Here is a 20,933-nt window from a genome sequence, read left to right on the forward strand (position 1 = left end):
GTTATCTTGTGATGGTAAGATTACCAACTATTTGCACACGGGTTCATCCAAGTGTTTCATTTTGCCATATTAAACATGCATTGAGTTTAATAGGAGAAGGATAATTAAAGTTTTAATGATACTATTAAAAAAAAACACTAATTGTTTTTCTGAAGCCATCTTTGCCTGGAAAACATTTTCCTTTTCAAATAAGCAGTCTTTTCCTATTTACTGTGCACTCTGTGGGAACCACATTCTTTATTTAGGGTCAAGTTAAGTTCTCGCTATGTGCTAGGGACAAGTTTTATTTGTTGTTTGTCTTTCCCCGCCTACTCAATTTTGAGGGGCAACTTGTATTATTGCCTCTCTTTACCTGGTTTGATTTATGATCTTAGAAGTCAGGTCATTCTTTCCTAGGTCGAAGAAAAGAAAGGAAAAAAAAAAAAAAAAAAAGGTCTCCTTCACCTAATACCTGATAAAATATCTGAAAAGGTCATTGCAGACCTTGACAGAGACACATACGATTTCAACCTAACCTGATAAAACAACAACTAGAAAACTTTTATCAGAAGAAAATGTAACTTGCCATTTCACAGCTCAATTGATGAACTTTTTTATCTGAAATGACAGACATCGTAAGATAGGAAAAGCTCCAGATAAGAAACCAAATTGAGTTGTCCTGAATCAGATCCGATTGCCTGCCCCTGGTTCAAACTCCCACACCTGCTTAGAACAGGTCAATGAGCGCCTCTTGGCATGGTCCTGGAGGGGTTTGAAAACATTGCAAAAGTGGTGAACTTTGAGACTTCAGCGTTTATTCTGCGATTATAATTAACCTGCTCACCAGTTGCTATCGATCAGTTCCAAACAGAGGTGATAAAGTTTGACTAGATTTCTGCAAGTAGAAATGGAGATTTAAAATGGGAGAGAGAGAGAAAGAAAAAAAAAGAAGTTGAAAAAATAATTTAAGGACTCAATTCTAAGAAGCAAAACTAGCTCTGCAATTGGGGGATCCCAAAGCCCATGGTCTAATCATCCTTAAAATTTCCCAGCAAATTTGAGTGGTAACTTCTTAATTTCTCATTCTCCAAAACAATGTATATTTATCCATGATCATTCAATTCAGAGTGAAAGACTCAAATTCCACCTGCAGAGGCTTTTTAATAACTACAGACACAGAATGGCTTCCCTGTCTGGACTACCTGCATCTTTATAGGGGAAAAGATATTTTAAAACATCAAGTCAATTATTGGGCTCCTGCAAAATGCAGAAGGCCAGAGAACCAAATTCCCTCCATTCAGATAAGAAGCTGGACTATCCCCGCTCAATTCTGATTACAGAGCAGTAATAGATAAAACCACAGGCCACCTGCCAGAAAGAAGAAAACTTCTACTGACTGGCTGCTGGATTCGCTCAGGCCAGTTCCCCAGGGCCCTTCTGCCTGGGGTTTTATTCAGTCTTGATCCATGCCTCATGCTCATCTTTATTAAGGTCAGAATTATCACAGTGTTCTCCTCCTCTCTCTGAAGATGTTAGAGAAAAGCAAAAATAGGGAAGATTACAGCCTGCTTTCAGAAAAGGCGATTCTGAGAGTGCCACAGGGTTTGCTCCCATAAGCAGACAACTGTCTCCCTAGAGTTAGGAGAATCCTCCAGGGTGGAGGGTTTGAGTTCAGGGAACCTCTCTCCAACTCCCTGCACACCAGGATCCAGAGGCTGAAGAGGAAGTTGGTGCAATTCCTGGGATTCCTGCCACTGCATTCACTGAAAGGTACTCAAGGGAGACCACACCCGCACTGGATGGGAGGCTGCGAGCTGCTGGGGGTGGAGTTGAGGGGAGAAGGAGCCTCTAGCCCCTCATACCTGGTGGTTCTGAAGGACAAGGCCTCACCTTCAGTGTGGCAAATGTGAAGTGAGGGAGAGTGGGTGGCACGACCCCAGAGGCTGGATTTCCCGCGATTCTGAGCTGAAGCTGTTGTTCACTCCCTGTGAGCAGATCAGTTCATCTTTCTGAGTATCTGTTTCCCTCCAGAACAAAGGAGATCATCATACCCACCTCTCCAGGAAAGGCTTGGAAGTCCCTGTCACTGATGATTTCCTCACTGGTGACAAAGGACCAACTTATTCCTCACAACGGGCTAGAGTACCAGGTTGTTAGCTGGGATCCAAACATTAAAGTACCCAAACTAGATATTTATTTTATGTAAATTAAAGCACAGTTGAGGCTATCCCTATTATCATCCCACTCATCCTCCTGTCTTTAGGAAGTGACAAAGGAATAGCGATATAGTTAACCAATAAAATGTGGAGAACTCCATCCATGAAGTGTGACATGGCCTATCAAAGGTCAATTAGGTCCCTTCAAGTTCTTAAAGCAGCCTGAAAGGACTGCTTTCTTCTAGAACATGGCAAGGAAAAACTAGCACCCCTTTTTTCTTTCTCCTGCAAACTGAAGCAGCATTGGCATCGGCTTTCACTCTAAAATTCAGTCCAACTTCATTGTTTAAAAGGACAGGGATAAAAATCTGGTTTAAAAGAATCACCTTTTGCCCTAAAGGAGGGCTACTAGGTTAGTGGTTTTCCAGTAAGTTCAGACCCCAGAATAGCCTGAGGGTCAACTCCCAAAAGGAGAGGTCGCTGGGCCAGAAGGTGAGTGTTGTGCCCGTAAGGGGACCTTAGGAAATTCATGGGTGTAGGGGTGGGGGCATGTGACAATCGCTGACTTATCTGCTGCTGCTATAAACTGAGATCAGGAGACAGAATCCCCCCCCCCCTTAGTAAAACAGCATCCTGGTGATTAAGCAAAATCAAAAGCTAAATTCAGGACTGTAGGTAAGGATGGTGTTCATCTGGAAGGGTCTTGAAGACATTTTTAGGACCAAGGACTCCCAAGGAATTTACAAGAGAACAAGTAAAAATTCAATAAACATTCAATAAAAAAATTCAATAAACATCAATCTATGTCTTAAAGCACTTTTCCTGTGTATCCATAAACACTACATAGAAAATTCTTTAAAAAAACAAAAACCAGGAGACAGACTATCAGGAAGTAGATTCATGAATAATATAGGCCTGTTTTTGAAAACTTAATTGGCTTAATAAGTGTTCAAAAGTAGGTAATAACATTCACATCCTTCAAAATTCCAAAGGTTCAGACCAGTGCAGTGGAGCACACCTGTAATCCCAGCAGCTCAGGAGGCTGAGGAAGGAAGATTGCAAGTTTGAGGCCTGCCTCAGAAACTTTGTGAATCCCTGCTTCAAAATAAAAAATTAAAAGGACAGGGATGTAGCTCAGCAGTAAAGCACTTCTGCATTCAACCCCCACTACCAAAAACAAAACAAACTCTAAAGGTACCTCCATACCCATGTATATATGCAGTATTGTTCGCAAGAGCAAGAGGTGAAGCAGCTCAAGAGTCCACCTATGCATGAATGTGCAAACAAAATGTGCTCTATACTACAGTGAAATAGATTCAGCCTTAAAGAGAAAATTGGCACATACTACAGTGTAGATAAGCTTTGAAGACATTCTGTTAATTGAAACACAGAAGAACAAATGCTGTATGATTTCATGTACATGAAGTAGCTAATCAACTGCATACAGACAGAGAGCAGAATGGGAGTTTCTAGGAACTGAGGGCCTGGAAGAAATCGGGAATGATTTTTTTCTTTTTCTGAGGTATTAGAGATTGACCTAGGGGAGCTCTACCACTGAGCTACATCCCCTGACCTTTTTATTTTTGTTTGTTTATTTTAAGACAGGGTCTCACTAAGTTGTTCAAGCTGGCCTCAAATTTGCCATGCTCCTGCCTCAGTCTCCTAAGTAGCTGGGATTAAAGGCATGCAGCACCATGCCCAGTTGGGAGCTATTTTTTAATGAGTATTAAGTTTCAGTTTTGAAAGATAAAAAAGTTCTGAAGATCTGTTAACACAGCAATATGAATATACTTAACACCACTGAACTGTACACATAAATATAATTAAAAATTTTTAAGCCAATCTAATTTTAACTTCTCTGTATTTTAAATGTATTCTTATTTACTAAATTAATAATGAAGCACATAAATGAGTACAAAAATAGCTAAAATGATTACAATCTTTTTAAAGTTCCAAGGCACAAATGTGAATGTCCTTTCCCAGCCTCATCCCTCACCCATCCTCATCCTCCCCACAGTCCACCAAAGCCACAAATTCATACTTCAAATTCTTTACAAATGATCTCTAGAATATCTTGTGTATTTTCAAGTGAAAACAATCTATTCTTCTTTTTTATACAGAGTATGGTGCTCTATACACTATTAAAATCCTACCGACTTCCTTAATGACCTTCATGATTATTTATGCCTACATGACACTTATGGTTCATGTGTACCACATATATACAAACAGTCCCCTAATTATGTGCATTTAGGTTATTTCCAACTTTTTTTTATTATGAACAGTAATGAAATGAATATGTGCTGCTTATTTGTAGAACGAAATTTCTTCCTAGAAGTCAAAATTTCTATGTCAAACTGGGCATGGTGCTCGCCTGTAATCCTAGCAGCTTGGGAGGCTGAGGCAGGAGGATCATGAGTCTCAGCAAAAAGCAAGGTGCTAAACAACTCATTGAGACCCTGTCTCCAAATAAAATACAAAAAAAGGGGAATATGGCTCAGTGGTTTAGTGCTCTTGAATTTAATCCCTGGTGCAAAAAAAAAAAAAAAAAAAAAAATCTATGTCAAGGCTATCGACTTTGTAACTTGACTGATACCACCAGGGACCTCCATAAAGGTTGTACCAATTTACACTGCCAGCCAGGTATCAGAGTTCCTGTTTCCCCACACCTTAGAGTATATTTGTTTTCTTAGTACATTTAAGACAGAAAAAAAATATAGGGGGGATACAGAAGAAAATGTTATCTACAACTGTGTCCTGTGCATCATTCCACCTGAGTGCTTAGAAAGTGCCTAGCAAATGTGGCCGACCTTGTGATAGGACACAATTGGGCAGTGACAGGTCTCACTGGGGGTAGTGACATGCCCCAGGCGGCCCCAACACACCTTCCTTATTGAATTGGTTCTCTACTTAGCACCACAGACCAGTTCCAACTCTGACTGACCTGCTCAGGGTGGTAACCGGAAAGTTAAACAACTTCGGTTTTCCTGAAGACTGACAAATTGTTCTCTAGTCAAACAGGCTACTTCAGAGTTGGTCTCACAAAATAAATGAACTGGCTCTGAAAGCAACTGGCTTAATTGATAAGCAATCCCCCAGAGGTCCAAAATACACTACAGCATTTTCCACAGATCTCCGCCATAAACAAACTCTTGGAGCACCTTGAGTGCCCCACCCTGCACCTAATGGAACAAAACTTTTAAAAGAAATTGGCGCACCTGTATTTCATTGTTATTTTCATGGAGCTTTCAAATGATTCAAAATTTTTGAGGTCCTTTGAGAATATTATAATTGCTTGTTTCTCCATGACACAAAAGAATTAATATTGCTTAGTAAAATACATTATTTAGCCTTTCCAGGAACACCTACCACCACACTATATCCTTCAAGGCATATTTACATATAATTTCCATATCAGTCTCCTTTTCAGTCTCAAATATACACACACATTAATTCATTGAGAGCATCAACTGTACCGTGGAGTAATGTACATACACTATTTTAAGACTGTATTTCCATGAGTTTTGCCAAATGTATATACCAGTGTGACCACCACAACTGGTTATTTAATCCTCCTGCCACTGTTATGCAACACACACGGATCCCAGCCCTTGAAATGCAAAAACAGACTGCGTGTTTCCACTGGCATGTGACCATGCATCCTCCCTGCAAACACCGCCAGTGTCCAGGATGCATTTCCAGGACTACAGTGATGGGCAACAGTGTTCTGAGACCTAGTATCTACTCACCCACAGCGTCCCAAGAGACAGTAGACTTTGAAAGCCCTGCTTCCTCCAGCAGTTCCCCAAGGTTTCCAGGACTCTCTCCATCCTGCCCAAGCTCCCCCGAGGCTCTCAGTTTGCCTCTTAAAGGACTCAAGCAGCCATTCCCTGTAGTTCGACCAGGGCAGGGTAGAGACTGGGGCAATATCTCCCAGATCTCTACTCAAATATTTGTCAAGTGCCCAGCATGTGCCAGGCACTTAAATATGAGTAAGATTCCACACCTGCCCTCAGGAAGGTCACAGAACTCCACTTATGTGCCTAATTAATGGATTTCAATAATTGTTTCAGGGTCATTGCTCATATTGAACTTGGAATGAGTTAAAGTCCACATACATTAGTCAGGGCAGAATAATTTCTTCCAACCTAAGTGCAGGGCTTTACAGATAGCCCTGTTGCCTTTTATCATCTTGATTTTTGTCTTATTCCAATAACCAATGTAAGAACTCTGGCAAGACGTTAACTATTAATACCAAAGCAGGTAACACTTCACAGAAAAATAAAGGTGTAGTCTTATTTCTCCTCATTGAATTAGTCTTTGTGGTTTTACTTGTGTTCATAAATACATTTTTAAGCAAAAGGCGGGCCATGTTGCATTATTTCATGGCACTACACAGTATATTGATAAGTGAGGACATATCTTCTTTTTTTTCTTTCTTTCATTTTGTTTTTGTTTTAACTGCAGGTTCTTTTCTCGGCCAACTCCTTCAATACCCAGTGCAGGGCTGGGGTTGCAGCTCAGTGGTAAAGCGCTTGCCTAGTCCGTGTGAGGCACTAGGTTCGAAGCTCAGCACCACATAAATAACAACATAGGTAGATAAATAAATAAATAAAGGTATTGTGTTGGTCTACAACTAAAAAAGAAAAAAAAGGCCCAGTGCAGATGGCACCACTTAGGTGAAGACTTCTAGACACTCACAAGGAGGGAAGAACCTTCTCTGCTTTCTCTTCTTTGTTCCCAGCTAATTCCCCTAGACCAGGTCGGGGAGTCATTTACCTATTTCATGTCTACTTATGACCAACCATCCTATTCACTGGAGACTGTTCAGGTCAGCACTAAAAGTTCCGGGAATCTCCTCAGTCCAGGGGGGCAAAAAAAAAACAGAAAAATTGGTCACTGTACATAACAGTGAGTGTGTTTAATAAAATGTCATGATTTGTGAAGGGACAAAGCCAAATACTATACATCACAAGTGTCACCTTATCTAATTAAGACAACATTAAAAGTAGTCGTGATGATCCCATTTTACAAAAAAAGAGGTAGATTGAGATCACATGGGGCACCTGGAACCCAGACTAGGTCTGCCCAACTTCAGGCACCTGTGCTCTTTCCAGCGCACTGTACTGCCACCTCAGAGGTGGGTGGTCACTAGCTCCCCACCGAGCTCTCAGCAAGCAGCATGGACACCATTCTCCTCCTCCCATCACCGGAGTTGGCCACCTAAGCTACCAGGCATTGACCAAAGGACCTTGTGAGGGAAGAACACGTTAAGGGACTGGGGATATGGCTCAGGGTTAAAGTGCTTGCCTAGCGAGCAGGAGGCCCCAGGTTTGACGCCCGCCCCCAGCACGCGCCCCCACACAGAGACAGAATCTGGGGGAGTAGCTGGGGTGGAGAGCTCCTCCAGCATGTGTTAGGCCCAGGCCCCTAGGCTCACTCTCCATCAGGGGAAGGGGTGGGAGGGGCCACTGCTTTTGGTGGAAATGATGCTTTTATGTAAGCCCCGCCCACCAGCAGAACATGCTGAAGGTCTCAGCGCCAACAACCCGACATGCCTGGCCTTCCTTCAGAGACAACGTAGCACCTTCATAACTTGACCACTTAAAACTCTTGGCTGTGGCAGGAAAGAAAACCCAGGGGCTTCCTGAAAGAAGGGTGGGGTGGAGCTGAGCCAGAGCCAGGAGCAGTCCTGGCTAGATGCTCCTCAAAGGTTAGCTCCCACTGTTGACCCTGGAATTTGGGGAACCAGGACTTCAGTACCTCCCTGTGCGGAGTGCTTGCAAGGTGAAATCCAAATACCCACAGTGAGCACTCACACAGTGTCGCTTTGTGTTGTAACTACTGCTGAGGCTGTAACTCGGAGGTCCCCAAGATCTCCTGGTCTTTAGATTTGCATCTTCCTTCTTTTTCTTAAGCAAATACCAAATTCTCACTCCAAGACTACAGGGGTTCCAAAGGAAACGCCCAGTGCCACCCTGAAGACTGTGGGGGCCATTCCTCCCTATTTTAAATCCTATTTTAAACCAGAGGCCCCAGAAGGGGTTCAGAAGAGACCCCAGAGAATAAGAACGCAGGGCGGAAGCGCCCTACACACCCCCCTCCAGCCACCATTATATGGAGACTCTGCTACACACTATCTCAAAGGTCCACCCGCAGAGATTGGTGCGGGCCCCTCCTCCCCCCCAGGGGTGCCATCTGGTTTCCCAGTGTGGGGAAGGGGGACGCAGGGAGCTGTGGTCCCAACCCCCAGCCCCGGTGCCATGTCCTTGGTTAATCAGTTTACCTGGGATGTGTATTTGGGTACCTACCCCCACTCCCAGAGAGCTACCCCAACCACCCAGGGTCAGAGAATAATTTAAAAGGTCTTCAAAGCCAGTGTCCCTACAGGAGCCAGTTCAATGCTGGAAACAGGGAGAGGCAGACTTTACTCTTCAAAGCCAGAACAAAAGCAAAGGGTTTAGCACTTAGTAGGTAGTCAATAAATGTTAACTTTGTTTCTCTCTGGTCTTCCCCTCCCTCCAAAGAGCCAACTCAATTCAAACCCGATCCTCCAGTCCTCCTTGAAATTCCTCAGACCAGAGGTCGTTTGCATTTTGAATTAGTGGTTGCCACTTCCCTGTCTCTCTCAGCCGAAGTGCCAGGCCGAGAGATCAATTCATTCATCTACAAATCCGGGAAGTGGGGCTGATTGCAGTCCCTCCCAGGTCTGAATTGCGTCCATCATGATTTCTAAGCCCTGCCTAAAAGCGGGAAGAGGAGGTTCAAGGTGTGGAAGCAGCTGCAAAGTCTCTATTTAACCCGGAAAATATAAAGAACCGGAGGTGTCTGGCCCCATCCCAGCCCTGCGGACCTGGGACTACGGGACCACACAGCGCCCAGAAGACCCACCCAGCGCAGACCCCAGTTCAATCCACCCCCAGGCGGTCTCCTTTGCTGGTCCCTCCTGTTTCCGGCGTGAAACCCACCCCTCCACACACGGGAAAATCATCTGCCACCTGGAGGGATCCTCCAACTGGGCTGCCAAATGGCCTGGATCTCAGGTCCAAGCCAGTGTAATCAGGGCTCCACTGAGGCGGCTGAGGAGGGTGGGGAGGAAACCGGAGCAGAAACCCCGCGGGGTCGCCAGCGCCGTCCTCCCAGGATCCCCGGGCTGGGAGCCGGACGGACTCTGGGTCTGGGCTTGTCTCCGCTTCATTTTTTTTTTTTTTTTTTTTTGGTTACCGCCCTGCAGCCCATCGCCACCAGCATGTCTTCCAGTTTGCTTACGTTGGAAACTCGATGGCATCAAGCACCCTCCCCCACCCAACACTTTAAATCTCCAGCCCCAGGAGGGTTGGAGACAGCCAGCCTGATGCCGGCCCCCTTTCGGGGTCCTCCCGCAGTACTCACCGAGATTGGGGTGTCGGGCGGCGGGGTTGGCCCGCCCGGGCAGGCTGTGCAGGACCGGACTGTCGAAGGGGCCGGCGGAGGCGGCGGCGGCCGCGGCCCAGGACGCGCCCACGTCGGCCATGTAGGCCGGGTAGGGGCTGGAGTAGGAGCCCGCGAAGCCCGCGCGCCCGTACTGCTCGCGGCCGGCCAGGCCCGCGCCCGCCGCCCCGCCGCCACTGCCGTAGGCCGCGGCTTCCCGGGCGGCGGCGGCGGCGGCGGCGGCCGCCAGGGACCCTGTGGTCCCCGGGAAGGAGAAGCGCGGGGACACCGGTGGCGGGGTGTAGGCGGCTCCCTCGGCTCCCGCCTGGCTCCAGCCTGGGCTGCCCTGCTGTGTCCCAGGAGCGGCACCCGACGGGGCCGCGCCCGAGCTGCCGCCCGAGGCGGCTCCGGTGGCAGCACCCCCGCCACCACCCTGGAGGTAGGACAGGCCCAGCACCGAGGAAGGCACCCGTGGCGTGGGCACGTAGACCGGCGAGGACGCAGCGCCCGCGCCGTGCATGAAGGCGCCGGGGCCGCCCGCCTCGTAGGCCCCCGGCGGCGGCCCGTGGTTGGCGGCCATGGCCAGGCTCTGGTACATCGCCCCCGGGAGCTCTTCGCGTCGCCCTCCTCGCTGGTCAAAGAGCCGCGCGGGGAGAGAAGACCACGAGACTAGTAATGCACGTGTGAGGGACTGTCACAAAAATGATTAAAAACCAAAGGGAAAAAGACCAAGGCCCTCAAAGAGGTCTGCATATTAAATCCAGCATCGAGCAAAGGCTCTGGGCTCCTGTTTACTCAGGAAAATCGAAATTGCAGTTTTGGTGGTTCCGGAAGGTGGTGCAGGAGGGGCCTCTCCGCCCAGGGCCTGGAGGTCTGGAGCGCTCAGGGCGGCACAAAACGCAAGGTGGTGCCTGGGCGCTGGTGTGGGGGCACCCGCCTTCGGGTAACCCACTTGCCACGTCCAGAGGTCTTGGTCCTGCGCGGGTCGCTGTGCACTGCCTCCAGAACACCCGCAGCGCCAGTCGGAAGCCTCCAGTTCCGAAGGCCTAGAGGACTCCTTCGCCTTGCTGCAGCCAGGGTCCTAAAGGAAGAACGACAAAATGAGAAAAAGAGGTTCATCCAGAGCTTTCAGAGGTCACCGTCCCCAAGCTTGGTTGGTTCTCCTGCCCTGCAAACTAAATGCCCGACTCAGGCTCGGCTTCCTAGGCCGCGCGGTTCCGAGGACAGCCGCCGCCTTTGTTTTGCCCCAGCGGTGGGGTATCGCAAGCCTCTGGTAGGGTGCCCTGTGGAAGTGGGGTCTTGGACATGTAGGATCTAGACCAGTTTGATTGTGATCTAGGTCGTTTATTTTTGATCGCTTATTAGGAAGGACTTTAATTTTACCTTATTCTTCAAAGCATATTTTTGCTACAATATTTTATGAATTCGAGAGTTTCAGATTAGGGGGATGCCTGGGACCCAAGAACTCTCCCTCCCCTCCCCCCCATTTCTCCTTGAGCAAACGTGGCCAAGAACTTTTAGATTGTCAGAGGGGAAACAATGACAATCTTTATAAAAACCAGTAACCTAAGAAAGTTTTGTTTGCAATCTTAAAAACAAAAAGGCTAGAGGTAGAGTCTCAATGTTTATAAATGAGCAACGGTGTCTGCAAAATCTCTAAAAAGGATCATGAAACCCCTTATCCATACACTATACCGTGTGGATGTCAAATCAGACTAGCTACGTGTTTATAGCAAACAGTTATATTTTAGACATTTTACAGATTGCATATGGGGACCAAAAGAGTAGAAGAAATGTACAAGATCACTTTACAGAACAACTCAGTGAACCATTCTAATTCACTGGACAGTTTTTGTTTGTTTTTTTCCCTGTGGAATCACAGGTCCACCCATATGCAGAATCAGCACACCAGTGAGACTGCTTGGTAAAAGCACAGTTCATAGAGTTTGACTGTATGCTTCCTAGCATCCTGTGTTCATAATGCCAGAGATTTTTGTTTTTTCTTCTTCCTAAAAACATAGAACTCCACTTTCTGAAGCACCTGTTTGCCCCAGGTCCTTTTCCCAGATCCTGCACCCTAAGTCAAGGGGTCTTCCCTCATTTTACAAAAGAGGGAAAGGAAGCATTGAAAAATTTTGAAACTCATCTAAGATCAAAGTACAATTAGAGGGCATGGGGGGGTGTCCATAAGGCTCCAAGAGCTTGAACCCGTCCAAGACACCCACATTTCTCTCCTCCAGAAAAGACAGCTGCTTCTCACAGTAGTTTCTTTTTATTGCAACAGCAGACTTACAAGGATATTAACTGAACCATGTATTAAATCTAGGCTCTGTCACTTAGTAAATTAATAACTTTTAGATGAATCACTTAACTTCTCTGTGCCTCAGTTCCTCACCTACAAAGTACAAATATTAAAGGCTTCTGTCTCCTACAGCCAATGTGAGAATTAAGAGCATGAATTATAAATGAATACACATAAAGTATTTATAATAAGGTCTTACAACAGGCACACAGAAAGTTCTATATAACTGTTGGCTATTATTACAGATTTTTAATATACTATAAAAAGCATCTGAGACATAATATATGCCACAATAAATGATTACCTTTATTATTGTAAAAATTCTAAAAGTGGAATTTTTACTACACTTAATTATATAATACTTTCTACCATTTTTTCAACATCACTAGTAACAATAATAAAATTAATGGCACTGAATTACTTAGACACATGGTAACTGCTAAATGGCTTTTTTTATTTGCTTTCAAAATACACAATAAACTATTGGTTTGGTGCACATTTCCTTCCATCAAGTTTAGTTAGAAGATGGATACAAAAAAATTGAACTGAGGTCACCAACATTTATTTTTGAAAACAAAAGCAAAAAATTAATACCTCCTAGTAGTCTCTGGGCTTCGATAAGTAAATAAATAGGTTTCCCTTAATAAAATATCCAATATTTAACTTTTATATCAAATAGTTGACCTATTTAGTTGCATTTTCTGTAAAACTCAAGTCTTGTAATTCTAAAATGTAACGTTGTAAATTTTCTTTTCTCATAAAGCTGCAAAAAAGGAAGGAAATTCAGAATTTTGCAATCCAACTTGCAGTATATAGGTGCGAAATTTAAAACTTTAAAATATAAATGCTAGAAATGTTACAAATCTAACATTTGTCTTTTTAGTACGTTCTCTGCCTTTCCAAGTGGCTGATATATTACCTCGAAGTTGGATAACTGGAATCACAGAAGATGGAGAAATTACCCCTCTATATCATTCTGGAAAGTTAAGAAACTATACCCTTAAGAGGCTTGCTTGTTTCTGTAATTGAGCCTTGGTCCTGCCTACCGCAGACAAGCCCAGCGAGCTCCTGAGACTGGCAAAAGAGTGTGGCCCGTGCCCCAGTTTTCCCCCTCCTGATCACTCATCCCAATTCACCTCAAGTTCTCAGGCCCAAAGGAAATACTTCTTCCTTTCATGATTTAACCGACGGCCCTTTTCTGAACTATCTTTTCAAAGTGAGAAAATTGCAAGCGCCTGAATGCTCACGACCTTTTACAGGACTGAGCTCGCACCCGCTCTCGGCCTACCGCGCAGAAAACTGTCACCCAGGAGCGTCCTCACTGGCCACCAGTAACCAAACCTGCCGAAATCCGGGATAAGGAGACTCAGAAGTATGGGGGGCATTACCCCGGCAACCCATTGAAGCTTTTCTTTCTTTTGACTCTGGAAACCTACTCTGTCTGCCTTCCCTCTCCGAGAAGCACAGGAAATGCTTCCCTGAGGTCTTCCCCAACCTGCCCAACAGCGCGGGCCAAGCAGCTCCGGGACTGCCATCCGCCACGACTCCCTCGCCATCCTCTTCCCCTCAATGAAAGGCCTCTCTTCCCCTCAAACTGGTGGCAGTTCACTACCCCGGAGTCCCTCTCCCAAGGGTAACCGCCCCCCACTCTCAGGCCAAAGCCGACCGACCTAAGGTGGATCCGGGGAGCCTGCGGTGGCAGGCGGAGGAACGTCACTGCCCGGGTTCCGGCTCTCCACGCGTTCCACCCAGAAGCAGTAGGGTGGGTGGGTTGTTGGCTTTCTGCGGGGCATTTGGCTCCCCAGACCCCCGTAAAGAAGGGGAGGAAGCTGGCCTTAAAGGGCATAAAAGTCCGGCCGGACCTCTGAGTGCCTCCAGCGCCCCCCGGCCCCCGCTGCGCTGCCTCTCACTACTACGCCGAGTCCCGTTGTCGCCGGCGGACGACACCCCTGGGTCTACACCCTCCGTGTGCGAGCTGCTGTGAGGCCTGTCCCTAATCGGTCGGTCAGGGTTATTTTCTACGGCCACCATCACCACCCAGGCCCGGTCTGTGAGATGCCAGAGAGGACTGGAGAGAGTGCACGCAGGGGCGGACTAAGTGTTCAAGTTCACACAAAAAGAATCCCAACGCCTTTCAACCTCTCTTTCCGCTTGGCCCCCGGTCTTACTTTGATAAAGAGTTGCCATGCCTAAGTCAAAAGCAGAGAAAGCTTTGAGCACTTTGGGAGAGGGAGTGACCCATGACTCCTTTCCACCTCCTGGAGACCTCTCTGTTCCCAGGCAAACCAGGACGGAGGAGCTCCGAGTTCCGCGAAGGACGGGGACCAGCAAAGAGGAGGGAGAAAAACCCTACCTGCCGAGCCTCGAGCTTCCTGAAGAGCGGGCTCGCGCTCCCCGGGCGCCCCCGGAGCTGCAGCGGCGGCGGAGCCTCTGGCGGCCACTGTGCCTCCGGCAGCTATTAGCTCAGCTCCCAGCGCCGTTCCGCTTGCCCCTGCGCTGGGCTAGCGGGCGCTGACTGGCCGGTAGCAGTCACGTGCCAGGACGGGGGGAGGGGTGCCTCTGCTGTACCTCCGCTGGGCGCCGGGAGGCAGCTCAAAAAAGCTCCCCCAGCAGGCAAAGTCCAGGCGCAGGGATCTCTGTGGAAAGCGCCCGAGGGCCACTGCCAGGGCGCCGGGCTTTGGCCACCGCCCAAGCTAAGGTCGATACAGTTTGCTGTTTTGCCCAGGACCGGCTTTATTAACGAGTTACCTCTTTACCTCCAACCTGCAGTCGTCCTCTACCAGCCGCGGTGGGCGAGAGGCGGGGCTAAAAGAGGGGAAGGTGACCTCTCCGCCTCGACGCCGGATCTTTCCTAGGGCTCTGGGCCACCTAGGGGTGTCCGGCTGGCCGCAGATTTCTGGGACCGAGTACTGGAAAACTTCTCATCCCCGGACTCCAGAGAAACTGAGGAGACATCAAGTTCCGGACTGGTCTCTAAAATTAGAGTGTGGAGACCAAAGCCTCCCTTTTGCCTTCCCAGCAGCCCGGGGAGACTGCAAGGCGTGAGCCTTGTTTTATGTACTTGTGCAAAACTGCACCCCTTCCCGGCGACGCTTCCCACCGGCGGCCTTTTCGCTTCTGATCTCTCCCTATTTTCTTAGCAGCCTGCAGCGGCCGCTGCACCAATCTAAGGGACGTGGTGGGGGCTGGGAACTCGGCGATCCAGGCGAGCTTCCCCGCGTGCTAGGCTCTTCCCAGCGTGCTAGGGGCTGGAGTCTCCTCTCTGGAGTGGGGGCGGGGAGGGTGTCAGACTTGAGTTTGGAGTCGGCGTCAGTGCCTGCAGGCCCTGGCGCAGCGGGACTGTGAGCCGGAGAGTCCCTCAGACAGGTCTAAAGGTTAATAGAGCAATCACAGGCCCTATTACCGCGTAAAAATAACCCATCGATTACCGCAGCCTTCAGCCCCAGATAACAGCCGGCCGTGGCTCTCACGCTTTGGGTTAAACGGTTTTGTTTTTTTTCCCCCCCATCTAAAGGCCGCACCCCCCTCCCCCGGCCCAGGTTTCTCGTACCAGCGCAGAGGGATCTGGAGGGAGCTGGGACACCACCCTGCAAGAAAGTGCGCTGCGCGGAGCCGAGACTGGGGCTGACACGCGCTTCCGCAGTTGGAAATTGGTCGTGGAATCCGGCCCGAGGGAGGGCAACTCAAGCATTGAGAGTCAGGCTAGGATGCGGGGCTGAGTGGAAGGAAACCGCCCCCCGCCCTCCATGGGACCGTGGCCAACTCCTGGGGATTCTCAGGAAAATCCCAGAGGAAGAATTGAGCGCGGCTGCGCGGGGAATTCTCTTCCTTGTATGAGAGATGCAGAGGTTCAGGGCGGCCCTAGCAGAGGAGAGAAAATTGAGACCAAGGGGGCGCCGAGAAGCCGAAGGGGGACTTACGGACGACGTCCCGCGGGCGGTCGCCAGCTTCCGCCCCCGTGCGCCCAGGAAGCTGGGGGCGGCGCGCTTAGAGTTCCTTCTCCCGCTCCCCCAAGTCCCAGCCAGTGCTTCTGCGCCTGATAACTTAAGAGTGGGGGTGTCCTGGGTATCCCTGGAGCCGGCACTGGGGAACAGCAGTCTCTTTGGGCACACCCCGACCTGGGTACCTCAGACAAAGCGGAGAGAAGGGTATCATCCCTGCCTATTTAAATCGGGTCCTCATCTCCGTTGGGGCGAGCGAGAGCAGGACCAAGCCAAAACTTTGCACAAGGGAACTTCGAAGGCTTTCTGGAGAACTGAAAGTATGCACTCGGGCGAACCAGTACCTGGCCAGGTCTCTGTCTCCTCCGCGGCTATCTGTGGCTTGGGCTATACCCTAGATCCCACTCGCGCGACCTTAAGAAGGCGAAAATGGCCGAGCTTGGGAACAGATTTTCTTTGCAACCAACCAGGGGCTTATGGCTCTGTGTCTCCCGGAACACCCGCGAGAATCCTCCCTATAGATGAGGACCCAAGCCCCCCACTCCGGATTCTTTCACGTAGTTCAGGATGGGCCTCCGCGCGATGTGCGGTGCTTTGGCTAAGCGCTTGCTTATCACGAATTCCCTGGACGCAGGTCCTGGCCAGGCCCTGGACCACGTTTCCCGCGGGCAGTCAACTGATGGACTGGAAACCGGGAGTTCGTGGCCGCGAATGTTCTTTGCCTCTGGAAGGAGCCTGGGGCAGAGGCTTTTTTTTTCCTCTGGAACCAGCGCCCCACATTTCTCTCCGAATGTCTGGGCTCAATACGCCCCAGAGCTTGTTGGCAAATGCTGTTCTTTGGGGTATTTTGTTTTTCCTTGCTCCTTCCCTCTTTGCCTCCCTCCGGCGAAGAGGGAGCCGGGGCGACCCAGTGCGCGTTGCCAGGAGCTGGGGGCATTTCAAGGCCTAGCGGGCGGGCTGCCGGAGGTTTATCGGCTGCTTCTTTAGGTTCCCAGGCTTCTGGAGCTCAGGAGGCCGCTGTGGGGCGGGGGCAGGGGGCTGGGTGCTCCGAGGTTCAGGCTCTAGGCTATTTTTAAGGAGGATGTTCCTGGCCTGGCCCAGCCTGGGGAGGATGGCTCAAGTCCACTCACGTCCTCTTTCCCTTTCCCACAGTCAATGGGGAGAAGTGAACACTGTGCTCACCTTCAGTCTCTCTTTTTTCTTTAACCTCTTTTTACTAAGGCCAATGTTTAATGACCTAGCAGTGTCAAATCATGAGGCTTTTGACAAATAAGAATGACTTAGTTTTATTGTACTCTTTAAAAAACAATTTATCCGGGACACAAAAATAAACTGCAAACCCTGTTCCTTAAAAGCTCCTGGGACCAGAGCCGATCCATGGCTTAGTAGAGACAAAATTTGAGCTTGAACATGACGTGCAGAGGAGTCTAAATTCTTATACCCTCCAAAAACCAAATAAGTAAACAGGACGCTGGACTTCTCAGAGAGATCGGCGAGGGTCTCCCGGCGAGTTCCGGGTGGGAGACACAGGTTTGCCAGGAGCAACTTCAGAGGCCACAACCGCCTTTTCCAACCGGGTTGCGGAGGCTTCTCAGCACCCCCGGAGAATAAATTTACCAGGTCAGCGCACCCAGAGAAAAAAGAAATCTAGGGCCCCGGAGGTCTCCAGCGTCTTGTAATGGGAAATGAGAACATCCCGCCCTCCCGCCCCAGAGAAAGAGACCGGAGAGGGAACTGCAGAAGTCAACCCTTGTCCTGTGGAACGAATTCCTCTGAGATGTAGATGCGCCTCTGCGAAACCAGTGCACAAAGACTCCGGATCCGACGTGCAAAAGTGGCCCGCGCTGAACGAATGCCGCGTTCTGTACCCTCACAGGTCTCTGGCCCGGCCTGGCGCTGCGAGCACGTTTATCCAGGTAGCTACTACCGTCTGCTACATCCACCCAGCCGCCCAGCACCCTGCATCAGCCCCCCGGGGCGGGGCGCGAAGAACCTAGGTGCAGAGCAGGGCCCGACCTGGCTAATGCAAAAAATGAAGAACGAATTAAGCGGCAGGGCCTCTTTCCTTTCTGAACCCGGTGCCTCAGAAAACTGACATTCTTGGGCAAAGAAGGGTGGACCTAGAGACCCCGGTCCGGTCCACCCGGAACCGCGTCTGCACCCTTGAGTTCTGGAAGAGAGGCGAGACCTAGAAGAAACGACGCCTTTTGATTGTCTGCTTTAATACTGTTCGGAGTTGCGGAGCGAAGCCACGCTTTCCCCACAGACCTCGCAAATGCCTTCCGGCCTGTGGACCCGAGTTTGTGGCTCACTTCCTCATATTTTATAGTCACTTCCAGATTACATACAGTTCATTCTCCAATCCCATTTTTCTTTAGGAAACAACAATATTGCCAGACGAAGAGGAGGGAAAGTGTTATCATCCTTATCTTAGAATCGGGAGGCCCAGAGAAGTTAAGGTACCAATCCGTGGTGGCAAAGCCCAGGTGGAAGCAAATTTGAAACCTAGATCCCGAGTATTAGGTATTGTTTTTTTGTTTTTTTTTTCCTATTTGATATCAGCTTTCTACCGTGGAATACTTTCTGTAACTCTTTTTAAATTTTCTAAATTTCATTTAATGAGCATATAAAAAATTAAAATCAATTTAAAATAAAATGGGATGTGTCTCTTAATCTGAGACCATGGAAAGGGAAAGAAAAAGTGAAAAGCAGTCTCTGAACATTCTGCTAAACTCTGGAAGGATACCAAAGCCTTTTTTCAACGGGGAGGGTGCTCTTCAAATCCCCAGGCAGCAAGGACCAGGACTGAAACCAGGTGTAGTGCCCTCAAGTCCAAGTCCAAGCCACGCTGACCTGTCCCTTATGCCCTTTCTTCCAGCTTCCAAAATGACTGGCTGTCCTTATGGAAGGACTTTGAGAAAATAGCAGCTAGAGGAAGAAGAAACCTAGTCCACTGCCCAATTGCCCATGCCCTTCAGGCTCTTTAAGCTGTCCATAGGGGTCCTTCTCTTCCAGGACCAAAGCTCCGCCTTCCAGGACCTGGGCCCCCATCATTTAATTTGTGGGTCCTCTCTCCTTCCCAGTCAAAATTTTGAAGTTGCAGTCCTGACAGCATTGAGCTGAGACCAAGAGCACCTTTAATTTTCTTAGATTACATAAAACATATGTTCTATTCCTAGTTGGGTAGTTTTTGTTCCCTGAAGTTATCATTTATCGGTGGTGGGTTGTCCCTATCATAGTCCAGAAGGTAGTAAGCTCTGATGGCAGTAACCATGACTGGCACAGTAGGTGCTCAATAAATGTTGTTGAATAATTAAGTTTACAACGGGGTTGCTAATAACATCCCTCTAGATGCTGGGAGAAGGAGAACGGGAAGATCCTCTTGAAGGGCTAAGCCTGAAGGTGTGCAGCCTCACTGACTTTGCTGAGTAGAGTCAGGGACCCAGGACAGAGAGGGAGAGAGAAACCCAGTCCTGGTTGCATCCCTACCTACAAATTGCCAGCCAAAATTTTGACTGCTCCTAAGGAAATTCTGGTGTCTCGGGTCTGCAGGAAGAAAGGATTTCTGAGCACATTTAGGATTTTGGAAGTCAAGTCCAGCTCAGGAACCAAATTTGCTGAGGCAATAGCTATTGTCAAGAGAGGCAGCAGAGCTCCCAGGGATGTAGATGATAAAGGTCACCGAAGTCCACCATCTGTGACATCAAGAGAACTCCCACCCATAAATCCTGGAAGGAGTGAGCAACAAAGTCAGAGAGAATGGCCTGGGTGGTGGTGGTGGTGGGTGGGTGTAGAGTAGAAACCACAAGAAGGAGAAAAAAGGAAGAAAGATGTAGGGCAGACCCACGATAACCAGAGTAGAGAGAAAAGTCTAGAGGGTTAGGGGCAGTGAGACAGAACCAAGAATGCTGGAGAGACAGGGATCCATTTGTTCATTTGGAGACAGGGTCTCACTAAATTGCTGAGGCTGGCCTTGAACTTGCAACCCTCCTGCCTCAGCCTCCTAAATCACTGGGATCACAGGCTGTGCTGCCAGCCTGGTCGTTCTATATTTCCTGAGCACTATCCGGTATTAGGAACACTTCAGGTGTGGCTATAAAGCACTGAAACTTGAGAAAAATTCTGTCCTCAGGGAGCTTGCATTCCAAAAGGAAAATGACAATAAATGTCAAATACATCCAGAGTTAAGTGGTGAAAAGTGCTATAGAGAAAACAAAGACAAACAGAGAAATGGGAGAGACTGCAAGAGGAGAGAGAAAGGAGACAGACGCAGAGATCCTGGGAGAGAAGGCGAGTTCGGAGTTCAGAGTCGCGGCGACAGAGACCGGGACCGGCGCCCACCGAAGATAATGGTCGCCGACCCCGACGCACACCTCAGGGGCTGCCCGGCCCGGGACCTGACGTTCCCAGCGCCAGCTCTGGGACAGAGGGCCCCCACCACCCCCAAGGTGACGGGTACGCCCAGCGGCCCGGCACCCTCGGCCTCGCCGCCCCGGAGCCCTAGGTGACCCGGAGCTGAGGAAGACGCCCAGGCAGGCGCCGCGACCTGGCGCGGCCGAGCTGGAGACAGGAAAGTGTCAAGGAAGCGCAAAGCCCCTGTGCGAAAACAGCGTCTCGCCCCAGAAACGTCGCGCCCAGCGGCCACCGAGAGCCAGGGGAGGGGACGGCGCTGGAGGTCCTGCTGGGCTCGCTGGCGAGGACCCACTTCAGACAGGCCTGGGCCTCCCTGTCCCTAGATAGCACAGTTCCTCGGGCGACACCCCTACCATGCCAAGTACAGCAGGTGCCCTCGGAGCGGGCTGCCCGCTTGCTCCCCCCGGGGCCGCAGCCTGCAGGCAAGTACTGCTGGGAACAACTGTTTCTAGAAACAACGACGGGTGCACGGAGTGGGCAGTCAGACGGCCCTTTTTCGTCCATTGTGCACTTACTATACCCTGAACTGAGTGAATAAAAAGACGGAAGCTCCTCACACCCCACTTCCTTGCGGCTGATTCAGCTTTTCGCTACATTCACCAGGTGGCCGTAAGTGTGATGGACGGAGCCTTCTTCCGCAGTCCCGTCTCCTCTAAAGCAGAGGTGCTAAGGCTCCACAAATCGCCAAGTGGCAGGGAGCTAAAGGGACAAACCCGATGACCCGCACCAAGG

At 49.2% G+C, this 20,933-nt stretch overlaps 1 protein-coding gene across 3 annotated transcripts in view; it reads right to left on the bottom strand.

The window, feature by feature from the left end:
- Gata4 (GATA binding protein 4) overlaps positions 1 to 20,933 on the bottom strand; it is a 73,818-nt gene that overhangs the window by 31,972 nt on the left and 20,913 nt on the right. For 2 of the 3 annotated variants that reach the window (XM_046459309.2, XM_046459307.2), the window contains exons 1-2: positions 14,201 to 14,345; positions 9,528 to 10,626 (exon numbers count right to left, since the gene is read on the bottom strand). In XM_046459309.2, coding sequence (XP_046315265.1) covers positions 9,528 to 10,143 — 616 coding nt within the window. In that variant the 5' untranslated portion in view covers positions 10,144 to 10,626; positions 14,201 to 14,345. Of the gene's footprint in view, positions 1 to 9,527; positions 10,627 to 14,200; positions 14,346 to 20,933 lie in introns of those variants that run through there. The other variant, XM_046459308.2, reaches the window with a different exon arrangement.

The sequence above is a fragment of the Marmota monax genome, unplaced genomic scaffold (assembly GCF_021218885.2).
Source record: "Marmota monax isolate L192 unplaced genomic scaffold, Marmota_monax_Labrador192_F-V1.1 WCK01_AAM20220418_F8-fsc00288, whole genome shotgun sequence".
Taxonomy (NCBI): domain Eukaryota; kingdom Metazoa; phylum Chordata; class Mammalia; order Rodentia; family Sciuridae; genus Marmota; species Marmota monax.